The following is a 24309-nucleotide window of genomic DNA, read 5'->3' as shown; positions in this document are numbered from 1 at the left end:
ATGGGAGTTTAGAAATTACATTTCGTTATCCGATTAGTTTTATTTCATTTGTAAGACCTTGTCAAATCTTGTGACATGGCTTACCTTAGGTTTGATTATTCATGTGAACCTCTTTGTTTGAAATTGAATTGGAGTGATTTTGAAGTTTTATTGCTATCATGTGCATATGGGTAGTGTGATTTTACTCGCTAGGCCTTGTTCTATTCTAACTCCTCATCCACTCTGAAACCCACCAGATACCTCCAAGACGTGACCCCGGATTCAACTTTCCGCCGGAGCTTACGCAATTGATCCAGCAACAGAATGCTCTTATGCAGATGCTCATCCAGAACCAGAACCAGAACAACAACAACAACAACAACAACAACAACAACAACAACAACAACAACAACAACAACAACAACAACCCACCGCCGCAACCCCCGGTTGACAATCTTACCTGTTTTTTGAGGCTGAACCCACCCGTGTTCTCCAGCAACACGGAGCCGATCGTCGCACATGACTGGCTCCGCAAGATAGGAAGGGAGCTGGCCACGGCAGGATGCAATGATGCTGAGAAGGTGAAGTTTGCTGCCCACCAGCTGGATGGACCGGCCGCTGCTTGGTGGGAGAACTACACCACCACGTACCCCATGGAGAATGTGACTTGGGATCAGTTCCAGCGGGCGTTCCGCACTGCTCATGTTTCAGCTGGAGCCATGAGTCTGAAGAAGAAGGAGTTCCGCAGCTTGCGCCAGGGAGGACGCACGGTATCTCAGTATGTTGATGAGTTCAGTAAGTTGGCCCGTTACGCCCCAGAGGACGTGGCCACCGATGCAGCCAAGTAGGAAAAATTTCTGGAGGGACTGAACGATGAGTTGGGAGTTCAGTTGACTGTGGCAACATTTTCGGACTATCAGGAGCTGGTTGATAAGGCTAACATTCTTGAAGGCAAGCACCAGCAGATGGAGAATCGTAAGAGGAAGTACGGTCACGGGAAGTATAACTCGGGAGTTCAACAGAAACCCCACTATAGCCCGTACTCAGGGAGTTCTAGATCAGGCACTAGCAAGTTTGGAGGGAATCACCATAACCATGGGGGCCACATTCATCATGGAGGGAATGGACACAACCACCATGGTCACAAGCAGGGCAATGGTAATGGAGGAAATGGCAATCAGCAGCATTTCAATTCTTCCACACTGATGAAGAAGGACCTGAGTCACATCACCTGCTTCAAGTACAAGAAGACAGGTCACTACTCCAATGAGTGCCCTGAGGCACAGAATGGAAATGGCAATGGCAATGGGAATTCTGGAGGCAAGAAGCCCAATCCTTTCACTAAGGGACATGTGAATCATGTCAATGTGGAGGAGGTTTATGAGCAGCATGACGCAGTGATTGGTAAGTTCTTGGTTAATTCATTTCCAGCACTCATTCTTTTTGACACTGGTGCATCGCATTCATTCATATCAAGGGGATTTGTGGATAAACATAAGTTGCCTACCATAGCTCTTAAGGCACCCATTCTAGTGAGTTCCCCAGGAGCCGAGTCTATGGCTAGTCAGGGATGTTTCCAATTGCCTTTGAACATAGGGGGACATGTTTTTCCCACAGATATGATTATACTAGAATCGCAAGGGTTGGATGTAATCCTAGGGATGGATTGGATGTCCAAGTATGCGGGAAACATTGATTGTGCTAGTAGATCGATTTTTCTCACCACCCTAGAGAAGAAGAGGATCAAGTACGTATCCAGGCTTAAGCCTAAGAGGACTCAGGTGAACTCTCTTACGGGAGTTGTCCAGGAAGAAGTACCAGTGGTGAAGGATTATCCCAATGTATTTTCGGATGAGTTACCGGGTATGCCGCCAGATCGGGAGATTGAGTTTTTGATTGAGTTGCTGCCAGGCACAGGGCCTATCTCCAAGAGGTCGTATCGAATGCCTGCTAATGATTTGGAGGAAGTCAAGAAACAGATTAAGGAGTTACTAGAGAAAGGGTATATTCGCCTGAGTTCATCACCTTGGGGAGCCCTAGTACTTTTAGTGGAGAAGAAGGATGGAACCTTGAGAATGTGTGTGGATTGCCGCTCTTTGAATGAGGTTACCATCAAGAACAAGTATCCTCTACCGATGATCAATGACTTGTTTGACCAGCTACAAGGAGCTAGTGTTTTCTCCAAGATCGATCTTCGATCGGGTTATCACCAGTTGAAAATTCGTGAGAAGGATATACCCAAGACAGCTTTTACCACAAGGTATGGGCTTTGTGAGTATATAGTCATGTCCTTTGGTTTGACTAATGCCCCTGCCTATTTTATGAACATGATGAACAAAGTATTCATGGAGTTCCTGGATAAGTTTATTGTGGTATTCATTGATGACATATTGGTTTACTCCAAGAATGAGGAGGAACACGCTGAACATCTGCGCTTAGTTTTGGAGAAGCTCAGAGAACATCAACTTTATGCCAAGTTCAGCAAGTGTGAGTTTTGGCTGAAGGAAGTCGGATTCCTTGGACATGTGGTGTCAGGTGAAGGGATTGCAGTGGACCCTACCAAGGTAGAGTCAGTCACGGAATGGAATGCACCCACCACAGTTGGCGAGATTCGTAGTTTTCTTGGACTTGCAGGATATTACCGGAGATTTATTGAAAATTTCTCCAAGATTGCCAGGCCCATGACATCATTGTTGAAAAAGGACACCAAGTTCGTTTGGACTGAAGAGTGTGAAGCCAACTTTCAAGAGTTGAAGAAGCGTTTGGTTACAGCCCCAGTGTTAGTCCTGTCTGACGTACACAAGGACTTTCAGGTGTATTGTGATGCTTCACGTCAGGAACTTGGAGGTGTTCTTATGCAAGAGGGGAAAGTTGTAGCTTATGCTTCACGACAGCTTCGACCTCATGAGTTGAACTATGCCACGCATGATTTGGAGTTGGCAGATGTAGTGCATGCACTCAAGACATGGAGACACTATCTTATTGGGAATCGTTGTGATGTTTACACGGATCACAAGAGTTTGAAGTATATCTTCACGCAGAAGGAGTTGAATCTCAGGCAAAGGAGATGGTTGGAACTTATAAAGGATTATGACATAAGTCTGCATTATCATCCAGGAAAAGCCAATGTTGTGGCAGATGCTTTGAGCCGTAAGAATTATGTTAATACCCTTACAGCAAGAGGTTTACCTCAGGAGTTATGTGATGAGCTTAGAGACCTGCAATTGGAAATAGTTCCAAGAGGTTATGTTGCCACACTCGAGGTGCAGTCCACCTTGTTGGGAAGAATCAGAGAAGCCCAGAAGTTGGACCAAGGTATTGCTGAGATCAAAGAAATGATGAGCAAAGGGAAAGCAGAAGGATTCCGTGAGGATGAACATGGAACCATATGGTTTGAGCAACGGATTTGTGTACTCAATGACCCGGAGATCAGGAAGTTGATTCTTCAGGAGGCTCACGACTCACCATATTCGGTACACCCAGGCAATACCAAGATGTATTTGGACTTGAAGGAAAGTTTTTGGTGGGACGGTATGGAGCGAGAATTTGCCGAGTATGTGGCAATATGTGATGTATGTCAGAGAGTAAAGGCAGAACATCAGAAACCAGCAGGATTACTTCAGCCGTTGCCGATACCTGATTGGAAATGGGATAAACTTGGTATGGACTTTATCACGGGGTTACCCAGGACCCGTTCGGGTTATGATTCCATTTGGGTGATAGTGGATCGTTTGACCAAGGTTGCTCACTTCATTCCAGTGAAGACCACCTATACAAGTGCTAAGCTGGCAAAGATATATATGACTAGGATCGTATGTCTGCATGGAGTTCCAAGGAGCATCGTATCGGATAGAGGAACACGGTTTACCTCCAAGTTTTGGAAACAGTTACATGAAACTTTGGGTACTAGGCTAGAGTTCAGTACAACCTTCCACCCACAGACTGATGGGCAGACAGAGAGAGTTAATCAGATTCTAGAGGACATGTTGAGAGCGTGTGCGCTAGACTATGGGTCTAGTTGGGATGATAACTTACCCTACGCAGAGTTCTCGTACAACAACAGCTACCAAGCCAGTTTGCAGATGGCCCCTTTTGAGGCATTGTATGAAAGGAAATGCAGGACACCTTTGATGTGGGATGGAGTTGGAGACCGCAAGTTGTTTGGACTTGATTTGATCAGGGATTCTGAGGAGAAGATCAAATTGATTCGTGACAGACTTAAGATAGCCCAGTCAAGGCAGAAAAGTTATGCCGATGCTAAACGCAAGGAAGTGATCTATGAAGTGGGAGATAGAGCATATCTTCGAGTGTCTCCACTTCGAGGTATTAAAAGATTTGGAGTCAAAGGAAAGTTAGCACCACGATTTGTGGGACCATACAAAGTTCTGGAACGTAGAGGAGAGGTTGCATACCAGTTGGAATTACCAGAGGCTTTGTCGGGAGTTCATGATGTGTTTCATGTTTCCCAGCTGAAGAAGTGTCATGCAGAGATGGCGGACATTCCTTTGAGAGATACAGTGCCACTCGAGGCAATTCAGTTGGAGAATGATCTGACTTATGAGGAGAAGCCTATTAAGATTCTTGAGACTGCAGAGAGAATCACTCGTACCAAGATCATCAAGTTCTGCAAAGTTCAGTGGAGTCACCATACCGAGGAGGAAGCCACTTGGGAACGAGAAGAAGATCTTAGGCAGGACCATCCGCACCTTTTTGCTGGCCAACCTGAATCTCGAGGACGAGATTCATCTTAAGGGGGGTAGGTTTGTAACATCCCAATTTTTATTAATTTGGATGTTAATAGAATCATTCAATGCATATCATATTTCTTTGCATTTTGGAGTTTTTGAAATATTCAAATAATAGTTTTCCCACCCGAAAAAAACAAATGAGAGGGGATAAGATGACTTACTCAAAATATAAAAAGAGTGGGAAATTTTATTTTGAATATTACTTTAAGTTTTGGAGTTGTTTGGTATTTATTTTATTTGCGAAAAGTGCATTAGTTGCATTAGGAAAATTATTTTCAAATTGTTCTGTGCTTAAGTTAATGTTCATTATGCTCTAAATATTATGTAGTTATTTTAGAAATTTATTTGGTGTTTTTAGAAATTCTTTTGAATTAGTTGTGAGCACTTAGTCTCCAGTTAAAAAAACACGCACACAGCCTGGACCGAAACCAGGTTCGGCCCAGGAGCGCCCGACCGGCCCAGCTGGCCATTTCGGCCCAAGGCCGCCCGCGCACCCGAATTTCCCCGCACCGGTCGACCGCCCGCAGCCCCCTCGCTCGCTAACGCCGCCGCCACTGACTGGTGGGCCCCGCTCCACCTCATCTCCCCCAACCTCCCGCTTTCCCCGCTCGGGTGAGCTCGCCGCCGCGCTCCCGCAACCGCCGGGCGAGGCCCTCGCGGATAATGCATATCCGCGGCACGCGCACGCCCTCCCCTCGCCTATAAATGCCCCGAGCTCCCCTCTGTCGACCTCGCCGTCCCGCTTATCCCCACTCCGCTCACAGCCGCCGTGCTGCCCGTTCGCATCTCGCCGGAGCCGCGTACCTCGTCGGAGCAGTTCGTCGCCCGTAGTCCTCTCCGACCCTTCCTTTTCTGTAGAACTTCTTAGCCCGCCGAGGCGCATCCTTTTGACACTATTTTTGCCCCTAGGTCCCGTCGGGGACGCCGCACCGTCGACGCCGGAGCCGCCGGAGCACCGAAGGCCGTCGTCTTCGCCCCGCCCCGTTCGGACGCCGCCGACGCACCCCGACGCCACCATCCGGACGCCCTCGACGCGCCGCACCTCCCCGTCTTCTTCCCCGTCGACGAGGACCACCACAGCCGCCGCCCCCTCCGTCACCGACGCCGCGCCGCCGTCCTCTGCTCGTCGCCGACGTCGCCAGCAGCTATAAGCCGCCACACCTCCCCTCGTTCGTAGATCGAAGATCCACGGCCCAGATTAGATTAGGTCCAGTTTTTTTATTATTTCGTGAAAGGGTACGTGGTTAACCGCGGTTCCCTTAGACCGTGCGGTTTATTTAAACCGAGCGTCGATTTTCTTTATTTAGCCACCGCCATTTTTTTTCTTATTTAGCGGCCGTTCGCCGTATAGTCTCCACAGCGGATGCTGCTCGGCCAGCCAGGAGCCGCCACGTGGCCAGGGACCTGTTTGCGGTAGTTTTTCTTCACCATTTAGTCCCTGTAAATAGCAGATTAGTCCCTGATCTTAGATTAGCCATAACTTTTTAACCGTAGATCCAAACTCGATGAAACCAGCAGCAAATTCTTCGTATTGTTTAGATCTATCCAGTAGCATAGTTTTTGCAAACTTTTGTCAGATTCAAATTTGAATTTATTCAGATTCAAAATCGAACTTCAAATAGCCATATCTCCCAAACTGTAGCTCCGATTAAGTTGATTCCTTTTGCATGCTGTCACCGTAGCAAAGCCCTATCACCTGGACCTTTGTCACAATAATTTTTTTCACACACTAGAATCTACCCTTTAATATTTTTACTAGTATGCCTAGTATGCACTATATTTCACATCACTCTTTGAACCTTAGGCCTATGTTGTTTTGCACTTAGAGTATTTCCGTAGTAGCTTAGTGTGTTGTATGTTCATTTGGTTTTTCCGAGACTTTTTGCTATGCATGTTCTTTTGGCCTCTGGAATGTTGCTTATGTTTGTTTATCTTCTTTGCGATAGATTGCCCGGAGTGCGAAGCAGAATATTATCAGTCTTTAGAATTCAACCAGCAGTACCAAGGCAAGTTGCATCTTGATCATGTTTCATTACCTATGTTTTTATTATGCACTTAGTTCTTTGCGGTAGGACTGCATGGTAGGAAACTGGTGCCACATGACTTTGCTTTTCACCCAGTAGTTCATTGAGGTAGGTCTGAACCATATAACTTTGTCACCATCGTTTTACTTTATGTTGCTATGCTAAGTAGACGTGGATTGGGGAGTGATCATTGTAAAGTTTGAGTGACAATGTAGTAAATAAGACCTAAGTTAAATAATGAACTACCTGGGCGGAAACTTGTGGGAATGGTGGCGAGGTACAGTGGGGCACGCATGGGAAATCCATGGTGGTGCACCACTAGTGGACCGTCCGCTCAGGCTCAAAGAGATCAATCGTATTCCCATGTCTAGAAGTTTACGTGTGCAGCCACAGGCCAATATGGGCTCTGGCTTAGTTGAGTAGTTAGTGTGACCTCTTTCGGGATGGGCTAGCAGATGTAGAATGATGTAGGTGTACCGGCCTATCCGTGGATTAAGGGGGAACATTTTCGAAAGACTATGTCTCGATCTTCCGATCATGGAGGTGGTCGAGTCTTGTGGGGAAAAGTGCACAATCTTTGCAGAGTTTTCAACCTAATCGATTAGCCGTGTCCCCGGTTACGGACCACTTGAGCATCTAGTAGTGGAAATGCCGGGAGATCTCCTCGCCTTTAATTAAACAGTTGGGTTTTAAATAAAACTTGGGGACGGATGGAGTTGGATTTGCCAACTCATCCTATGCAAATGTGTAGTAGTAGAATAACAATCTTTTCTAATAGAGAAAAACTAAACTTAGAGCTTTCCACCAGCCAAACTGCATGTAAAAGCAGGTTCATTACACTATGATGTGACTTGCCAGTACATTCAATGTACTGACCCACTTGGTTGCAACTTATCACGTTGCAGATATATCCGACGAGGATTAAGGTGCGATAGGTCGATGTTCTACACTCAACCTTGCTCGTGGAGTTGGACTCATTTACTTCTTTGCTTCCGCAGTATTTGCTTATTGGCTCTATGCCCTATTTTGTAATAAATGTATTGCTCTTGGACTATCGATGTAATAAAGAGATATGTGTTATTTCTGTTATTTCATCGCGTACTGTGTGTGCTAGCAAGTCGATCCAGGGATTAGCACGGTAAGCACAGAGACTTCGACTCTTACCGAGTCGGGTCGCTACAAGTTAGGTGTGGTGTGCCTGTCGTATAGATTTTCGCTCTGTTTCCCCCAAATAAATCGAGCAAGCCATCGCTTCTTTTTCTGCAATGGGATTTTTAGCAGCTCTTCCGCTAACTTGTAGAAAAAAAGACTACTCCCTCCATTTCAAAATATAGTGCGCCTGGGCTTTCCGAGGTCAAACTTTGACCATAAATTTAACGAACGAGACTGACTGCGGCGGGAGAAAAAATTACGTAATTAAAAAAACTTTTTTCGAATACGAATTCACTATATAACTTTTGCTCCCACCGCAATCGGTCTTGATAGTTAAATGTATGGTCAAAGTTGAAGCATGAGGATAAAGCAAGCACTATATTATGAAATGGAGGGAGTACAGTATAAAGCGGTACCCTCGCCAAAAAAACATAACGTGGTACGGGAGGGCAACTCAGCTTTTGCGGCAGTTCTTTCCGCGGAGAAAGCCAATAAACAAGGGAGGCGCCGGGTCTGGTCAGCTCATGTCGGGCAATGGTGTTGATTCTATGCGTCCATGGTGGGCCGCCACTGAGTACGGATGCGCCTCTCACTGCCGGCAGCGCGTGCGCCGTTGTCTCGCCCCGTGGAGTAGCCGCCCATGCATACGGTACGACCGGTCTTATCCATTCCCATCCGAACTTGTTCCAACTCATCCTTCCTTCCTTTCCACTTCACCTTTCTGCATGCCCCAGTCCTAGCTCCGAGCATGGTCCTCCTATCTTCCTCTCTTCTTCAATCAATGTCGCACCATGGAGATGGAAATTTCGCACAACGCCTCGTTGTGTTACGAGCAATGGGAGACGATGGTCACTCAGAACTGCACAGTTCGATGATCGAATCGATCAAAGACTCAAAGCGCATACGATTAGTGCTAGTTAATCCTTGGTCGGTGGGGGCACGATGGGGCAAATAAGAATATGATTATTCTTAAACTAAGCTACAGGATGGTAGAGTACACACAGATGATTGCTTGCTTGCTTGCTCTCGAAGCGATGATTAGCACGCATCGGCATCCCGGCCTTTCCAGTTTGTTTGTTTGTTTGTTTGTTTTCTCTCACTTTTGCTGCTTGGTTTTCCTAACAAAAAGAGTGGATTGCTTTGTCAGCACACCACCACATCTATACATGCATGCATGTACGCGACGCATCAAACATCGATGGATCCATGTATATAGCTTTCGTACACCGTGCGTGCGTGTATGTGTCGGTGTCGCCCAATGAGTGTCAATCCACACGTACTCCTCCTACCCCGATGTGTGTCCTTTGCTTGTTTTCAGTGACAAGGTACTTCAAAATGCATGCACTTCTTACACGTATCTGTATTCTCAAGTCTCTTTACCGGTTCCAGTGGATGCATACCTACACTTTATCTGTATTCTGAAGGCGTGCTGACACTTATGGTAGGGGCCAGGCAATGATAAAAGCAGCCAAAGCATACGACCATTTTGTAACCCTTGTCAGCCTTGCCAAGAAGGAGAGTACGTATTTACAACAGCTAGCGTGTCCTGCTAGTAGTTTTAATTGACCAATTTAACACTACTGTCAGTCGCACGCATCGCCCACGCCACGCAGAGAAATGCTCAAAAGCCTCTAGACACGGGTTTAAAAGACTAGTCCTGCCAAAGCTGTCTGCTGCGGGAGGGGCATCTCGTGCAGAGCATGTACCCAAACCCCATCGCCGCTGCCGGCCTAGTTTGTTTGGCATACCATGCCATGCGGAAAGGCCCAATATTCTCTTGTGGCATCATTGCGGCCAGGCCAGCGTTTCCATTCCAATCCATGCCGTTGCTTTGCACTCTCTCGTGCCAATCTTCTTTTATAAACCCCGGCCACCCCCTACCCAAGTTCCTCTAGTAGTGCCTACCAGAAGTCCACAACACACCTTTGCGGTCTCTCCTCTCCTTTCATTTGTCTCATGCAAGCTTATAATCCCTCAAGGACAAGACGAGGAGACCAAGAAGAGAAGCATATGACGCAGATGGAGGAGCTCGTGCGGCAGTGCGACATGGAGGTCATGAAGATGGCCATGCTCAAGCACGAGCAGACCTTCAGGCAGCAGGTAGCCAGACCAAACACATCCATCTCTATTTCAATTGCGTATTCTTGGATTTGTTCCCGAGCTGACAAACAAAATCCCTGCCATGATCGGCTCGAAAGGTGCATGATCTGCACCGGCTGTACCGAGTCCAGAAGCAGCTCATGGGCGACCAGAGCGGGCGCCCGTCGTCAGTGCTACCCTGCCGTCAGGTGCAGAGGCGCAGGCAGCACCCCCGCCGGCCGGAGCTGAGCCTGCAGCTCCCTGTCGACGACAACGAGGACGAGCACACCGTCGTCAGCGCCGGCACAGGCCGCCTAGCGACGCCGCCGTCCACGGAAAGCGAGGACGAGCTGGAGCTGACGCTGGCCGTCGGCGGCGGCGGCGTCCACGGCGGGAGCAGAAGGAGCCAGAGGAGGAGGCGGGAGAGCGCGACGGACTGCTCCGGCAGAAGAAGCCCACAGACGCCGTCTTCGTCGACCGACTCCGACGAGGCGCTCCGCCCGGTGCAGCACCGCCACCAGAGGGCGACGCCGTGTGATCTCCGGGGAGGGGTGACGGTGTCGAAGCAGCCGCAATGGCTGGTGCGCTGTCTCAGCCTTAGGATGGCTTGATCGATTATTTGAGGAGACCACTGTGCTGTATACTAGTTTCACCGAGTGGTTGCTGGTAAAATAGATCGATCACAAGTGTTTTTTACTAGCTTGAATCTGACTGAATCTGGCATGTTCATCATTTGTGGCATATGATATGCGTCAACGGAAAAACGACCAGGGATAAGGGGATATGCCATAAATATCTGCCGGCTAGAAGAAGTGAACCCCCTCAGGTTCTGGTTCTATTGTCACTCTCCCCTTTTCACACTCATGATTCATCTTTTCACCAAACTTCCAGAGCAGAAACAAAGCAATGCGTGCAAAGTAACTGCTGAAAAAGTAACGGGAAACAACAGTGTGAACTAATCCGCGGTTCTAACTTCTAAGCAAATATGGTCCAACGAGGGTGAAAATAGCAAGGCAACTAGACGCAACGAAATGGTAAAAGGGTGCACCATGGTAGCCCCGATAAACACACTTCAAGAATGTGTTGTGCTGCTGGAGGGAAGAAATTCAATAATATGCAGAATCTACTGCCCTCATTTGTTTACAAAAGAATCAACATTCCATCCACATCTACTCCCTCCGTTTCTAAATATTTGTCTTTTTAGAGATTTCAAATGAACTACCACATGCGGATGTATATAGACATATTTTCGAGTGTAGATTCACTCATTTTGCTTCGTACGTAGTCACTTGCTGAAATCTCTAGAAAGACAAATATTTAGGAACGGAGGGAGTACCAGACTTATCAGATGAAGCTTTTCCAATTTCCGTAAGACCTCAGCATCTTATCTTCAAAAAACAGTCAGTTTCAGTTATACTTTTTACCCCTTGGTTTGCATCAAGTCAATAAAGAAGTAAAATAGCAGCACCCAGCATATATGCCGGGGTACCATCTAACATCTACTTATATTTAACTTGTTGATGAGCTGATGATAAAATTTCCAACTTTGCGGCATTGGGCAAAGTCAAAAGAAGCACCGGGATGCTCTCATCCTCGCATATGCTTCCAAGGATAAGCATGTGAGTAACACGCAACGAGATAAGAAAGAGAGAGAGAGAAGCTAAGGAGAGCACATCACTTGGCTTGCTCCCACTTAAAAGAGAGCAGCAGCAAAAATTCGAAGTTCATTGCCTGGTAGAAAGTTGCACATCTTACTTTACTTTCCTCCGGAATGGAAGTTTCCAATGTTTGGTATGTGACCACAAGTCCACAATATACAGGAGGAGAGAGAGATTCTGATGACATCCATGTTCTGCAGGAAGTTTCTATATGAAACGCAAACAGAACCGGAAGCGAGTAGAGTATACTTGCTGTGCTGACCCAGCAAAGTCACAGCTCCCTTGTACTACCAGCACATATCTGCTTCTGTTCCTCCTCTAGTTTTCTCCAAGCAGCCTGACAAGCAGTCCAAGAAGGGTAAGGATTGATATGCTTTCGTTTCTTGGGGGGATGATGGATTAGTGTAATAGAATCAGTTACCTTATCTTTCTCGATCTTGGAGAGATGTGGCTTCATCGAGTTGCCGAGCCCCACTCCTCCCCATGCATCCAGAAGCTCCTTCTCCCTCGCTCTTCTGCGCTCCTGCTTCAGTTCTCCCTCTGATTTCCTACATTCAACCTGCCAAGTAGTCGAAACATTCTAAGTGCTGGTACATTTCATATCTTCAGATGATAGGTTGGTGTGATAGAACCAATTAATTACCTTGTCACTCTCAATCTTGGACAGATGGGGCTTCACCGAGCTCCCTAGCCCCTCTCCTCCCCATGCATCCAGAAGCTCTTTCTCCCTCGCTCTCCTGCGCTCTTCAGCAGGGTTCAAGACTCTTGTCGAATTTCCTTCAGCAGCAGCAGCAGCCTGTTTGGCTTGCTCAAGCTTCGTCGGACGCTTGACAAAGATGTCAGCCAGACCCCCGGCTGCTCCATCTGCACATTGTGTATCACTCTTCTCTAGCAGTGGTGTGTCACTATCACCCTTCTTTTCATGCTCCATCTTCTCCTTTTCAAGCCTGGAGACATGTTTATCCAAGATCTGGTCTAAACTATCAGATGCTTTGTCATCGCTACCAGTCTGCACACCAGTTCTTGCTCCTCCTGATGCATTCCTCTTCTCATATTCCATCTTCTCCCTTTCTAGCCGACTGACACGTTTTACTAGGACTTGATCCAAGCTCTCGGATGCTGTGGCAATGTTGCCATGCTTCCGCTGATCACGCGACACAATGGTCTGTCCTTGTCCCGAGGCATTCCTCTTCTCATACTCCATTTTCTCCCTTTCCAGTCTTGATACACGCTTCACTAAAATCTCATCTAAACTCACTGGTGTGTTATCACAACACTTCTGTGGATCCTTCTGCTTCTGTACGTCGGTCTGTCCTTGCTCCAGTGCTTTTCTCTTTTCCATCTCCAGTCTATTGGTTGGCTTAACAAAGACCTTGTCGAGGCCAACACCTACTTCGCTGCCATCCTTAGTGCAGAAACTTCGAAGTGCTTCAAGCTTTGCAGCTTCAATTCGAGTCAATCTTTTGCCACCATGGTTACCCTTTGCAGCCAAGGGTGGCAGCTTATGTGAACTTAAAATTCTGTTTTCTTTATCTTGTGAAGAATCGGTACAGGCTTGAACGCAATTGCTTTCTTCACCCGATCCCCTGATCACATTGCTGTCAGACAAGACTTCTGACTGACCCTTGAGAGATTCAGATTCTTCGGTGCTGGCTTGCACATCGTCCGTAACATCCTTGCAGTTCCCTTCAGAAGAATCGGTGCACTGGTTGCTCTTCTTGGCTTCCAAGATCTCTTTCTCAAGCCTAGACATATTCTTCACAAGAATGCTGCCCAGGTCAGAAGCAGATTCTAGTGCCGTTGTGTTGCCCCCTGCAAGTTGGCCCTGGCCATCTTGTACAACAGGTTTCACTGGAGTTACTTTTCTGCATGCTTCTTTTGCTTCTTGAACTTCTCTTTCTAGTTTTGAATGATGCTTGACCAAGAACTTGTCCAGACTTGGTAATTCAGATGAGACTTCTTTCTTTGGTCCTTGTATATCAATAAAGCTGGCTGCAGTGGAATATCTTCTTGATTGTGGTCTGTGTGTCCCTGCAGTAGTGTAGCTCACAGGCTTCGTTTCATGATATTTTCCCTTATCCCTTTGAAGTGCTGCATTTAGGCCAGATGTGGCAACAATGACCGCCAAAGAGGCAAGGTCGTCTTCATGAAGAGCTTTTATCCTTTCAAGCATAATGTTTACAAGATCAGTGGATTGTTCTAGATCAGCAGTATTGAAATCAGATGGGAAGATGCTTTTTCTGGAGGTATTGTTATTGGATTTGAAATTGTTTGTTTCTTCATTGTTACAGTCACCAAGCTGCTGCTCAGCTTCAGAATTCACATCACTATCAGTCGCCTCTGGATTTTGGCTAATTTTCCGCAATAGCTCCTTAAACTCTTCTTGGTTTGGCAAATCAGGAGAGTTTGCAAGTTTGACAAATGCCTTCTTCACTGCAGCAGCAACCTCCATATCAACCTCAAAAGCAGTCTGAAAGGACGCTGTAACCTTGTGAGTTGGTCTTCCTCCAGTTTTTGCCGAGGATTCCACCTCATACTGCTGACTGGGACAGTCAGGCTTGTCATACATCATGATACCTATTACTCTAGCGTATTCAAATGCTTCAGTCGCATGCAACTTGGCCTTTTCCATAAGTTCTTCAGCTTCTTTGTTTTGGATCCTATTAGAAAAATAAAATGAAATAACATATCAAGGACAGTCAGAATATCAGAGGAATGAAACAAGTGTAGTCAGCATAACAGCAGGCATGATAGAATAAGAACAACATAATCTCACCTGGCTGTTTGAAGAATTCTACACCACGAAGCTTCAACCATAGCAGTCTTGCGAGCTTCCATCGCCTTTCTGGCCGCTTCACTGGCTGCAATTTTCTCCCTTGCCATCCTAGTATAATGAAGATTGGAATTTTCCAGAGTATCATGAAGGGATGCGGTCATACCATCAGTCTCCTGCAGAAGACGAAAGGCATAACTTTAATTCACATCATAAAAAATATTATTTAATCCAATTTCCCACTTTGCTTATCTCAGGCAGAGAACAGAGAACTGAGACAGCAATGACATCAAATTTCGAGTTTCTCGTCATGAAATGCATTGAAGTGCACAATCAAGATCTTAAAGGTCCATGAAGAAGAATAAAAATGTAAACTGCACTTTAACTGGCAGGTGGGAATCTGGAGTATACTGAACAGTGTAAACTAACCTGGTCTAATGTGCAATATTATCCTGGATCCACTCGTGCTATGGTTTAAATACAATTTACTCTAGAACGAAGAGTGGCTAAACATTTTGCACTATCCAGTAAGTACCTGAAGACGCTTTATCTTTCTTTTCAAGTATGATTCAGTTTTTTTCCTAGGGAACCAATCAATCGAAGGACCACTTCTGCGAATCACAGATTTCTTGAATTGGGATGTCGACTTATTGACAGATTTCAATACTGAGTTTCCAAATTCTCTTGAACCTGGACTCTGCAGAAAACAAATGCAGAAAGTGCTGTTAGCTAAATTCTTCATAGAATTAGATCTTACAAGTAGGAAATTAAACAAGAAATCGAAACTTGCAAATGCCTAATTGGGTTTTGTTCAAGCTGAGTAAATTTAATGTGCAAACTATCTGAAAATACATAATAGAGAGTTAGAGACAGACTTCTTCATTTTACAGGACTAAACCTAAGACTCTTAACAGTCACATGTGCAGCACACATGTAATGTTGGTTGCCTGTAAAGTTGACCTATGAGAATACTAATGACTATCGATATTAAAAACTTAATCATCTTTACGACTGCTCTTAAATTTCTACCCAGTTAAGCCCAGGTCAGCTTTGTCTCGCAAGAAGATTTTCCTTAATTAAAGTAATGACTAGCAAAGCATTCTTGAGTGGTCAGGACCAAATCAGTATGAGAATATTGCTCAGTTGACTATAAGCCCAATTGGGTTTTGTTCAAGCTGAGCAAATTGAACCTGCAAGCTATCTGAAAATACATAATGGAGATAGACTTCTTCATTTTACTGGACTAAACCTAATACTCTAACAGTCACATGTGCAGAACACATCAATGTTGGTTGCCTGTAAAGTTTTCCTATGGGAATACTAGTGGCTATCGATATTAAGAACTTAATCATCCTCACGGGTGCCCTTAAAGTTCTACTCAGCTAAGCCCAGGTCAGCTTTGTCCCGTATGACTATTTTCCTTAATTAAAGTAATGACTACAAGCATTCTTGAGTGGTCAGGACCAAAGCAGTATGAGAATATTGTTCAGTTCACTACAAGCCTAATTGGGTTTTGTTCAAGCTGAGCAAATTGAACCTGCAAGCTATCTGAAAATACATAATGGAGATAGACTTCTTCATTTTACTGGACTAAACCTAATACTCTAACAGTCACATGTGCAGAACACATCAACGTTGGTTGCCTGTAAAGTTATTCTATGAGAATACTAATGACTATCGATATTAAGAACTTAATCATCCTCACGGGTGCCCTTAAAGTTCTACTCAGCTAACCCCAGGTCAGCTTTGTCCCATATGAATATTTTCCTTAATTAAAGTAATTACTACAAGCATTCTTGAGTGGTCAGGACCAAAGCAGTATGGGAATATTGTTCAGTTGACACATGTTTTCAAGTTGCCTATCCACACCTTCCGTTTCCTTCTTATAATCACGAGTCTATTATGATGATTAAATCAGTTTCAAAGAATATTTTTTGTTTTACAGACTTCTGAGTTATGATAGCCTAGAAATAAAATAAAAATGCTCACAAAGATGTCTACATTCATTTAAAGTTGAACTATAAGTTAGAATATCAGGTCAGTTAACAGTAATATAACACATGTTGCCTTATTACTAATAACAAAACAACAGGAGACATTCTTACACCTTTCAAGCTGCTAGCATTAATAAATCTTGGTGGCACCTTTCGTCATTTGATGGGATCTATCCTACTGGTTTACCCCAGCAATGAACAAAACTTACAAGAGTACCAACTCTACCATTTCAAATGTCAACTCAATGCAACTCCGACATGAGTCTTCATATCCAAACTAGCTAATCACTTGGGAACTTAGGAAATGGAAGGTGACCAGGTAACTACATTATTTGCGAGGAATAACCAACAGAGCACATACCGGCATATGTTTGACATAAACTTGAACTGAAATTAACAAAGAGTCATGCGCAATGCATTCGCTCTCTAACCCCATACCTGGAACCAACAATAAATTACTGTCTCCAAGAACTACGTTATGAAATATCACACACTACAAGCAATTCCTCAAATGTACCAAATCACAGTGGCAGGATATCGGTAAGTAAACATACTGCAGACTTTTGCACTCTACGAATTAACACCCACACACTCAAAGTTGCAGTTATCCATAACAGTACAAGCACACATTATGAAATACCACATCGGTATGGCATCAGTTAACATACTAGTACAAGCAATTCCGCAAATATTACCAAATCACATTCGCAGGATACTGGTAAGTAAAGATACTGCAGACTTTTGTACGAATTAACACCCACGGACTCAAAGTTGCAGTTATCCATAAGAGTCCTCATGTCGCAGAGTTCAGATACATCGGACATGCCGAGTAATGGGACGCAATCGCCGCGGCAGGCCCGACGAGGACTAGGGTTTTGGTGAGGGATTCAGTTGTCACGATTGCGAAGCAATATCGGCGGAGAAAGGCTGCGAAGCCCTGAATGAAGAGAAACTATGCCGAATCGAACAAAGGATAATCTACACCGCACCAAACCACCGCCTGCCCAACGGCTCCCGAAAATTTTCCCGTGCGAAACCGGCGTCGCAAACCAGAGCGGCCGCCCACAGTTCCAACAAGGGGAACCGCAGAATCCCCAATCGAACCGCACGAGACATACAGAGTGAGACCGCAGCAGAGCTTGATGGGGGAGGGGAGTGGGGTGTCGGGCGGACCTTGCGGGAGCTCCCGCCGCTGCGGCCGGGGGAGACCTTCCGACGGGAGGGCGTCGGCGAGATGCAGCGGGCCCCGCCGCCTCCGTCGGCGGAGGGAGGCGGCGACGAGGTGGGAGACGAGGTCGACATGGCGAATCGCGCGATCGGAGATGCTAGAGAATGAGGGGCGGCGGCGAAGGAGGAGGAGGAGGATTTGGGATTCAAATAGAGGTGGAGGCCTGGAGGGGATCGGGGGACAAGTAGCCGTTGTTGATGCCGAGCTCCCGGCCGGGTTGAAAATTGAAACGCGGGTGGGATTACGACAGGGAGCGTGAGGATTGGCGCTGAGCTGGCCGGTTTATGGTGCCACGTCAGAGGAGTGATTGCGTATGTAAACGCGCACGTATTCGGAAAATTCAGGAGGGAGTTTATTCCATTTCTTTTTTTTGAGCATCAGTATAGACACAAGCGCTCATATACACGCGCATACACTCATCCCTATGAACGCACACACGCACACCCTATCCCTATGAGCATCTTCGAAAGACTGAGCCGGCATATCATCTTGAGATTTACGAAGTCACCGTAGGCGCTTCGTCGTCGACGAGAACGTCTCCTCCCACTGAAAGCGCATCGCCGGAAATCCTGAAATAAATTCAGGAATAATGCGAGCACCAGAATTTGAACCCTGGTGGGTTGGGGATACCACAGTCCACCTAACCAACTCAACCACAGGTTGATTCGCAGTTTATTCCATTTCCTGGGGAGTAATTGCTCCTCGCAAATTTAAATATTTTGAAATGACCATCTTCTTTTTCCTTCTTTTTGAAAATTATCAGTTTTATTATAAAGATTCATCAGAAGTACAAAACACACCAAACATAATGAAAGTTACATCGAGGTTCATGGACCACCGAACGACCATTGCTGCCGCTAGAACGAGCCGTCGACATATCGTTGTCGCCGCTCCCATACCGAAAAACCGAGGGAGACGGGCATGGCCACTCGAATCTTTTTCACTTGGTGGTGGCGGTTCCTTCGTAAATCTTATCAACTCCATGATTTTAAAGATGTGAGATCCAGGAAAAACCGCTCCGCACGATTGCACTGCAACCGCTCCACTCCGCATTTTCAACTCCCTGGAATTAGAGCGTTCGGCATCGCTCCGCCGGCTCCGGGGGCGGAGTTGAGGAGTGGTGAGAATCCAAACACACTCTTAGTTTCATCTCCGCTCCCATGCAATCGCCAAGCATCCAAAACCCTCATTCCTATGGAAAAAGTAAAGAACCATCTATCCTCCCTCCAACAAATCTCTTTTGTACTCACATTTTTTTTGATAAACGACACTCTTTATTGACTCATGATGTTGCATCAAAAGGACACAAAACACAACGAGTATACACTCAATCACTGCACAACTAAGATGCAGAGATAAATAAAAAAGGAAAAAAGGAAAAAAAACATAGGGTTTGGCGAGGCAACAACCCACTGCAGCAAAATATCAACTAGTACTACCTCTATTGACAACATTCGGAAGAGCCGGAGGTTCTCTAACATCGACGGCTTCAGCGAGGAGATGGTGCATGAATGCCATCGTCGCCAAATCCAACCACATAAGCGAGATAATGGGTTTTAACCCAGAAGAGAAAGATAGGGTAGGATCCAGACAATGCCTTCAATAAGGGAGTGTAAACCACCATCGTCAGGTACAACCAAAGAAAGTCAGACCTACGGTGATGATAGGATCCCCTCGGGGTAGGCCCGTGACAAGGATTTGGTCCAACAGGACCCACGGCCCCAATTGTTGACAGGAGAATCATTCGGCTGGGCTGGGATGATAAATCCGATTCCATGCGACCACTCCACAGCCCCGCCACCCTCTCCTGCACCTTATTCTTGCTTCCCGATGCTAGAATCCGCCTTTTCACCATCGACGAACTCACCACCCCATAGCTCCGCCTGATGTCTGTGGTGGTCCATTTTCACTGGTAATTGAATCGGTCGACCTTGGTGATGGCATAGGAAGGTCCAAATCAACTCCTAGATGGACGGTGGCGCCGAAACCTGACGAAGAAGGCCAACACCGCCCCGACATCCTAACCTCGTTTGTCACATCCATGGGCGGGAATCTCCTCTGCGAATCGCATGTGTCCTCCGCGGTGTTTGGCCTTAGCCGACCTCCATTGTCCCACTATGTCGTCCACCCTATCCGCCCATGCGGTATTTGTCAAAATGCATCTATGGTCTTTTGCTACCTCTTGAGCACTGCGTTGGTTTTGCCTTGAAGAGGAAAGGGTAATGCAGCAAAGTAGCGTAAGTATTTCCCTCAGTTTTTGAGAATCAAGGTATCAATCCAGTAGGAGGCCACACGCAAGTCCCTCGTACCTACACAAACAAATAAGAACCTCGCAACCAACGCGATAAAGGGGTTGTCAAGCCATTCACGGTCACTTACGAGAGTGAGATCTAATAGAGATAATAATAACAAGATAAATATTTTTGGTATTTTTATGAGATAGATTGGAAGTAAAGATTGCAAAATAAAATAGATTAGAAACTTATATGATGGAAAATAGACCCGGGGGCCATAGGTTTCACTAGTGGCTTCTCTCAAGATAGCATAACTATTACGGTGGGTGAACAAATTACTGTTGAGCAATTGATAGAAAAGCGAATAATTATGAGAATATCTAGGCATGATCATGTATATAGGCATCACGTCCGTGACAAGTAGACCGACTTCTACCTGCATCTACTATTATTACTCCACACATTGACCGCTATCCAGCATGCATCTAGAGTATTAAGTTCATAAGAACAGAGTAACGCATTAGGTAAGATGACATGATGTAGAGGGATAAACTCAAGCAATATGATATAAACTCCATCTTTTTATCCTCGATGGCAACAATACAATACGTGTTGTTTCCCTTTCTGCCACTGGGATTGAGCACCGCAAGATTGAACCCAAAGCTAAGCACTTCTCCCATTGCAAGAAAGATCAATCTAGTAGGCCAAACCAAACTGATAATTCGAAGAGACTTGCAAAGATAACCAATCATACATAAAAGATTTCAGAGAAGAATCAAATATTGTTCATAGATAGACTTGATCATAAACTCACAATTCATCGGATCTCGACAAACACACCGCAAAAAGAGTTACATCGAATAGATCTCCAAGAAGATCGAGAAGAACTTTGTATTGAGATTCAAAGAGAGAGAAGAAGCCATCTAGCTAATAACTATGGACCCGAAGGTGTGAAGTAAACTACTCACACATCATCGGAGGGGCCATGGAGTTGATGTAGAGGCCCTCCGTGATCGTTGCCCCTCCGGCGAAGCTCCGGAAAAGGCCCTAAGATGGGATCTCTTGGGTATAGAAGGTTGCGGCGGTGGAAATAGGGTTTCGTGGTGCTCCTCGATGTTTTCAGGGTATATGAGTATATATAGGAGGAAGAAGTAGGTCGGTTGAGCCACGAGGGGCCCACGGGGGGCAGGGGGTAGGCGCGCCCCTGCCTCGTGGACTCCTCGTTCGTTTCTTGACGTCCACTCCAAGTCCTCTGGATCACGTTTATTCCAAAAATCACGTTCCCGAAGGTTTCATTCCGTTTAGATTCCGTTTGATATTCCTTTTCTGTGAAACACTGAAATAGGCAAAAAAACAGCAATTTGCACTGGGCCTTGGGTTAATAGGTTAGTCCCAAAAATAATATAAACGTGTAAAATAAAGCCCATTAACATCCAAAACAGATAATATAATAGCATGGAACAATCAAAAATTATAGATACGTTGGAGACGTATCAAGCATCCCCAAGCTCAATTCCTGCTCGTCCTCGAGTAGGTAAATGATAAAAATAGAATTTTTGATGTGGAATGCTACCTAACATAATTCTCAATGTAATTCTCTTTATTGTTGCATGAATATTCAGATTCGAAAGATTCAAGAAAAAAGTCTAATATTGACATAAAAATAATAATACTTCAAGCATACTAACTAAGCAATTATGTCTTCTCAAAATAACATGGCAAAAGAATGTTCATCCCTACAAAATCATATAGTTTGGTCATGCTCCATTTTCTTCACACAATAATGCTCTCATCATGCACAACCCCGATGACAAGCCAAGCAATTGTTTCACACTTCAGTAATCTCAAACTTTTTTCAACTTTCACGCAATACATGAGCGCGAGCCATGGATATAGCACTATGGGTGGAATAGAATATGATGATGGGGGTTATGTGGAGAAGACAAAAAGGGAAAAAGTCTCACATCGACGCGGCTAATCAATGGGCTAGGTGAAAGGATCGATATGGTTGACTAGAGGGGGGTGAATAGGCAACTAACAATTTTTAGCTTTTCTTTACCAAATTAAACTTTGCATCAAAGTAGGTTGTCTAGATGTGCAACTAGGTGAGCAACCTATATGATGCAACAACAACAAGCACACAAGCAAGCAAGGGAAGTAACACTAATAAGCTTGCACAAGTAAAGGTACGAGATAACCAAGAGTGGAGCCGGTGAAGACGAGGATGTGTTACCGAAGTTCCTTCCTTTTGAGGGGAAGTACGTCTCTGTTGGAGCGGTGTGGAGGCACAATGCTCCCCAAGAAGCCACTAGGGCCACCGTATTCTCCTCACGCCCTCACACAATGCGAGATGTCGTGATTCCATTATTGGTGCCCTTGGAGGCGGCGACCGGACCTTTACAAACAAGGTTGGGGCAATCTCCATAACTTAATCGGAGGCTCCCAACAACACCACGAAGCTTCACCACAATGGACTATGGCTTTGTGGTGACCTCAACCGTATAGGGTGCTCAAACACCCAAGAGTAACAAGATCCGCTAGGGATTAGTGGGGGAATCAAATTTCTCTTGGTGGAAGTGTAGATCGGGGCCTTCTCAACCAATCCCAAGCAAATCAACAAGTTTGATTGGCTAGGGAGAGAGATCGGGCGAAAATGGAGCTTGGAGCATTAATGGAGCTTTTGGGGGAAGAGGTAAGTCAACGAAGAAGAAGATGACCCCTTTTATACAAGGGGAACCCATCCAACCGTTACCCCCAAAACAGCCCGGCAGAGGGCGGTACTACCGCAGGGGGCAGCGGTACTACCGCTGGACCTAGCGGTACTACCGCTCCTCCTCGCGGTACTATCGTGCGGTGCAGGAACTGAGCCCGGTGCGGTACCGCCACAGTGGTAGGGCGGTACTACCGCTCTCGAGCGGTACTACCGCTTCTACTACCACTGCAAGGGCCGCGCAACCCGACACGGGAGGCGACCCCCTCGAGTCGACGCGGTAGGAGCCCGGCACTGCAGCGGTACTGCGGCTGAGACCCACAAGCGGTACTACCACTGGGTACCGCGGTACTACCACTTGGACCCAAAACAACACACTAAAAGGGGAAAGAGCACTCCATTGAAGCGGAACGGCTCAGAGGGTGAGGAAAGGATGTGTACGTGTTGATTCCACCCAAGCCTTACCAAAGCGGACCCCCTCTTGATAGTACGGTGACTCCTACGAAACTAGTCCACCAAACAAGAAACGAAAGAGCTACACCGTCTTGAATAACACTCCGAGGGGAAAGAAATCATCTCGTGCCAAAGGATGAATCTCTGAAATGCTCAAAGCACACGATTAGTCCGCAAACATGTTGTCATCAATCACCAAAACTACATCGAGAGATATATGCCTTAACAACCTCCCCCTTTTTGGTGGATTGATGACAACCAGGGATTTGCACAGGGATAAGACATGAAAGTAAAGATACTTAGAACTACAAAATATAAACGGGCTCCCCCTAAATGTGTGCACCTAGTTAGTAGTGCCTTTGGAATGCAAGACATACACATTAGGATCAACACTCCTCCTATATTTTATAGTCCAACGATCTAAGCAAAGGATACATGAGAGCATGGTATATAACAGGATAAGCATGCAACTCATAAGATACCAAAGTACTAGATAGACCTAGATAATGATAAGATAAAGATAAGGTAGCATATGTCTCACACCATATGTCTGGAACTTAGGTCTCACTGGCACAAAACCAAACAAAGGAAACGGCGAGAAAACACAACGACACCACAAACCACAAAGACACACTCGCAACACGGCAACAACAACAACACAAATCCCTAAACTCTCTCCCCCTTTGGCATCGAGACACCAAAAGGGCAAAGAGCGTTGCTACGCCTCCAGGTGATAGCAAGCTGAGGATCTCGAACATCACATCCCAGCGGGAGCGTCTGCACCGCCGTCATTGGTCGGAAACTGCCCGGCGTCTGAATCGATCCATGGGCAATGCTGCTGAACCCACTCCTCCTCATCAGTGATCCTCTCCTCAGATCCGCTGTTAACAGTGGCACCCAACTGGCGCATGAGCTCCTTGTGACTTCTGCGGGCCTTCTTCTCAGAGACATGAGACATGTACTGGCCATGAGACTCCATGCAGAAAAGTTTCTTCATCTTGCGCTTAATCCTCTTAGCCCATGAGGGCTCCACACCGGAGGGCTCATAGTCCTCATCCTTGTCGGTCTCAGCCTTGTCCTCGGTCTCCATTTTAGCCTCAGAAGGTGGACCACCAGATTGAGGGGCCTGGGTGCCCCAATTATCTTTCTTCCTCAAACGCTTCATATCATGAGAAATCAACTCTCCAGTTTCCAGCGCAGCCCTGGGATAGTGATGTGCCCAGGCCTTCTCAATGAGCAGCATGATGAAAGGACCATAGATCGGGCACTTGCGCTCA

General features: G+C 45.9%; 2 protein-coding genes across 2 annotated transcripts; one reads left to right on the top strand and one right to left on the bottom strand.

The window, feature by feature from the left end:
• Positions 1 to 9576: 9576 nt before the first annotated feature.
• On the top strand, positions 9577 to 10722 carry LOC125553535. The gene is made up of 2 exons (XM_048717305.1): positions 9577 to 10003; positions 10102 to 10722. Exons 1-2 carry the CDS (start codon positions 9860 to 9862, stop codon positions 10591 to 10593), a joined length of 636 nt encoding a protein of 211 aa, XP_048573262.1. The 5' UTR covers positions 9577 to 9859; the 3' UTR covers positions 10594 to 10722.
• Positions 10723 to 11490: 768 nt separating this feature from the next.
• LOC125550648 lies at positions 11491 to 17833 on the bottom strand. The gene is made up of 6 exons (XM_048713686.1): positions 17581 to 17833; positions 14949 to 15110; positions 14417 to 14589; positions 12284 to 14300; positions 12062 to 12199; positions 11491 to 11977 (listed from the first exon to the last, which is right to left on the bottom strand). The coding sequence occupies exons 1-6, from the start codon at positions 17707 to 17709 to the stop codon at positions 11912 to 11914; spliced, it is 2685 nt and encodes an 894-aa protein (XP_048569643.1). The 5' UTR covers positions 17710 to 17833; the 3' UTR covers positions 11491 to 11911.
• Between the last annotated feature and the right edge of the window lie 6476 nt (positions 17834 to 24309).

Source organism: Triticum urartu, chromosome 4, assembly GCF_003073215.2.
Source record: "Triticum urartu cultivar G1812 chromosome 4, Tu2.1, whole genome shotgun sequence".
In the NCBI taxonomy this organism is placed as follows: domain Eukaryota; kingdom Viridiplantae; phylum Streptophyta; class Magnoliopsida; order Poales; family Poaceae; genus Triticum; species Triticum urartu.
This window is presented reverse-complemented; position numbering and strand designations above follow the sequence as displayed.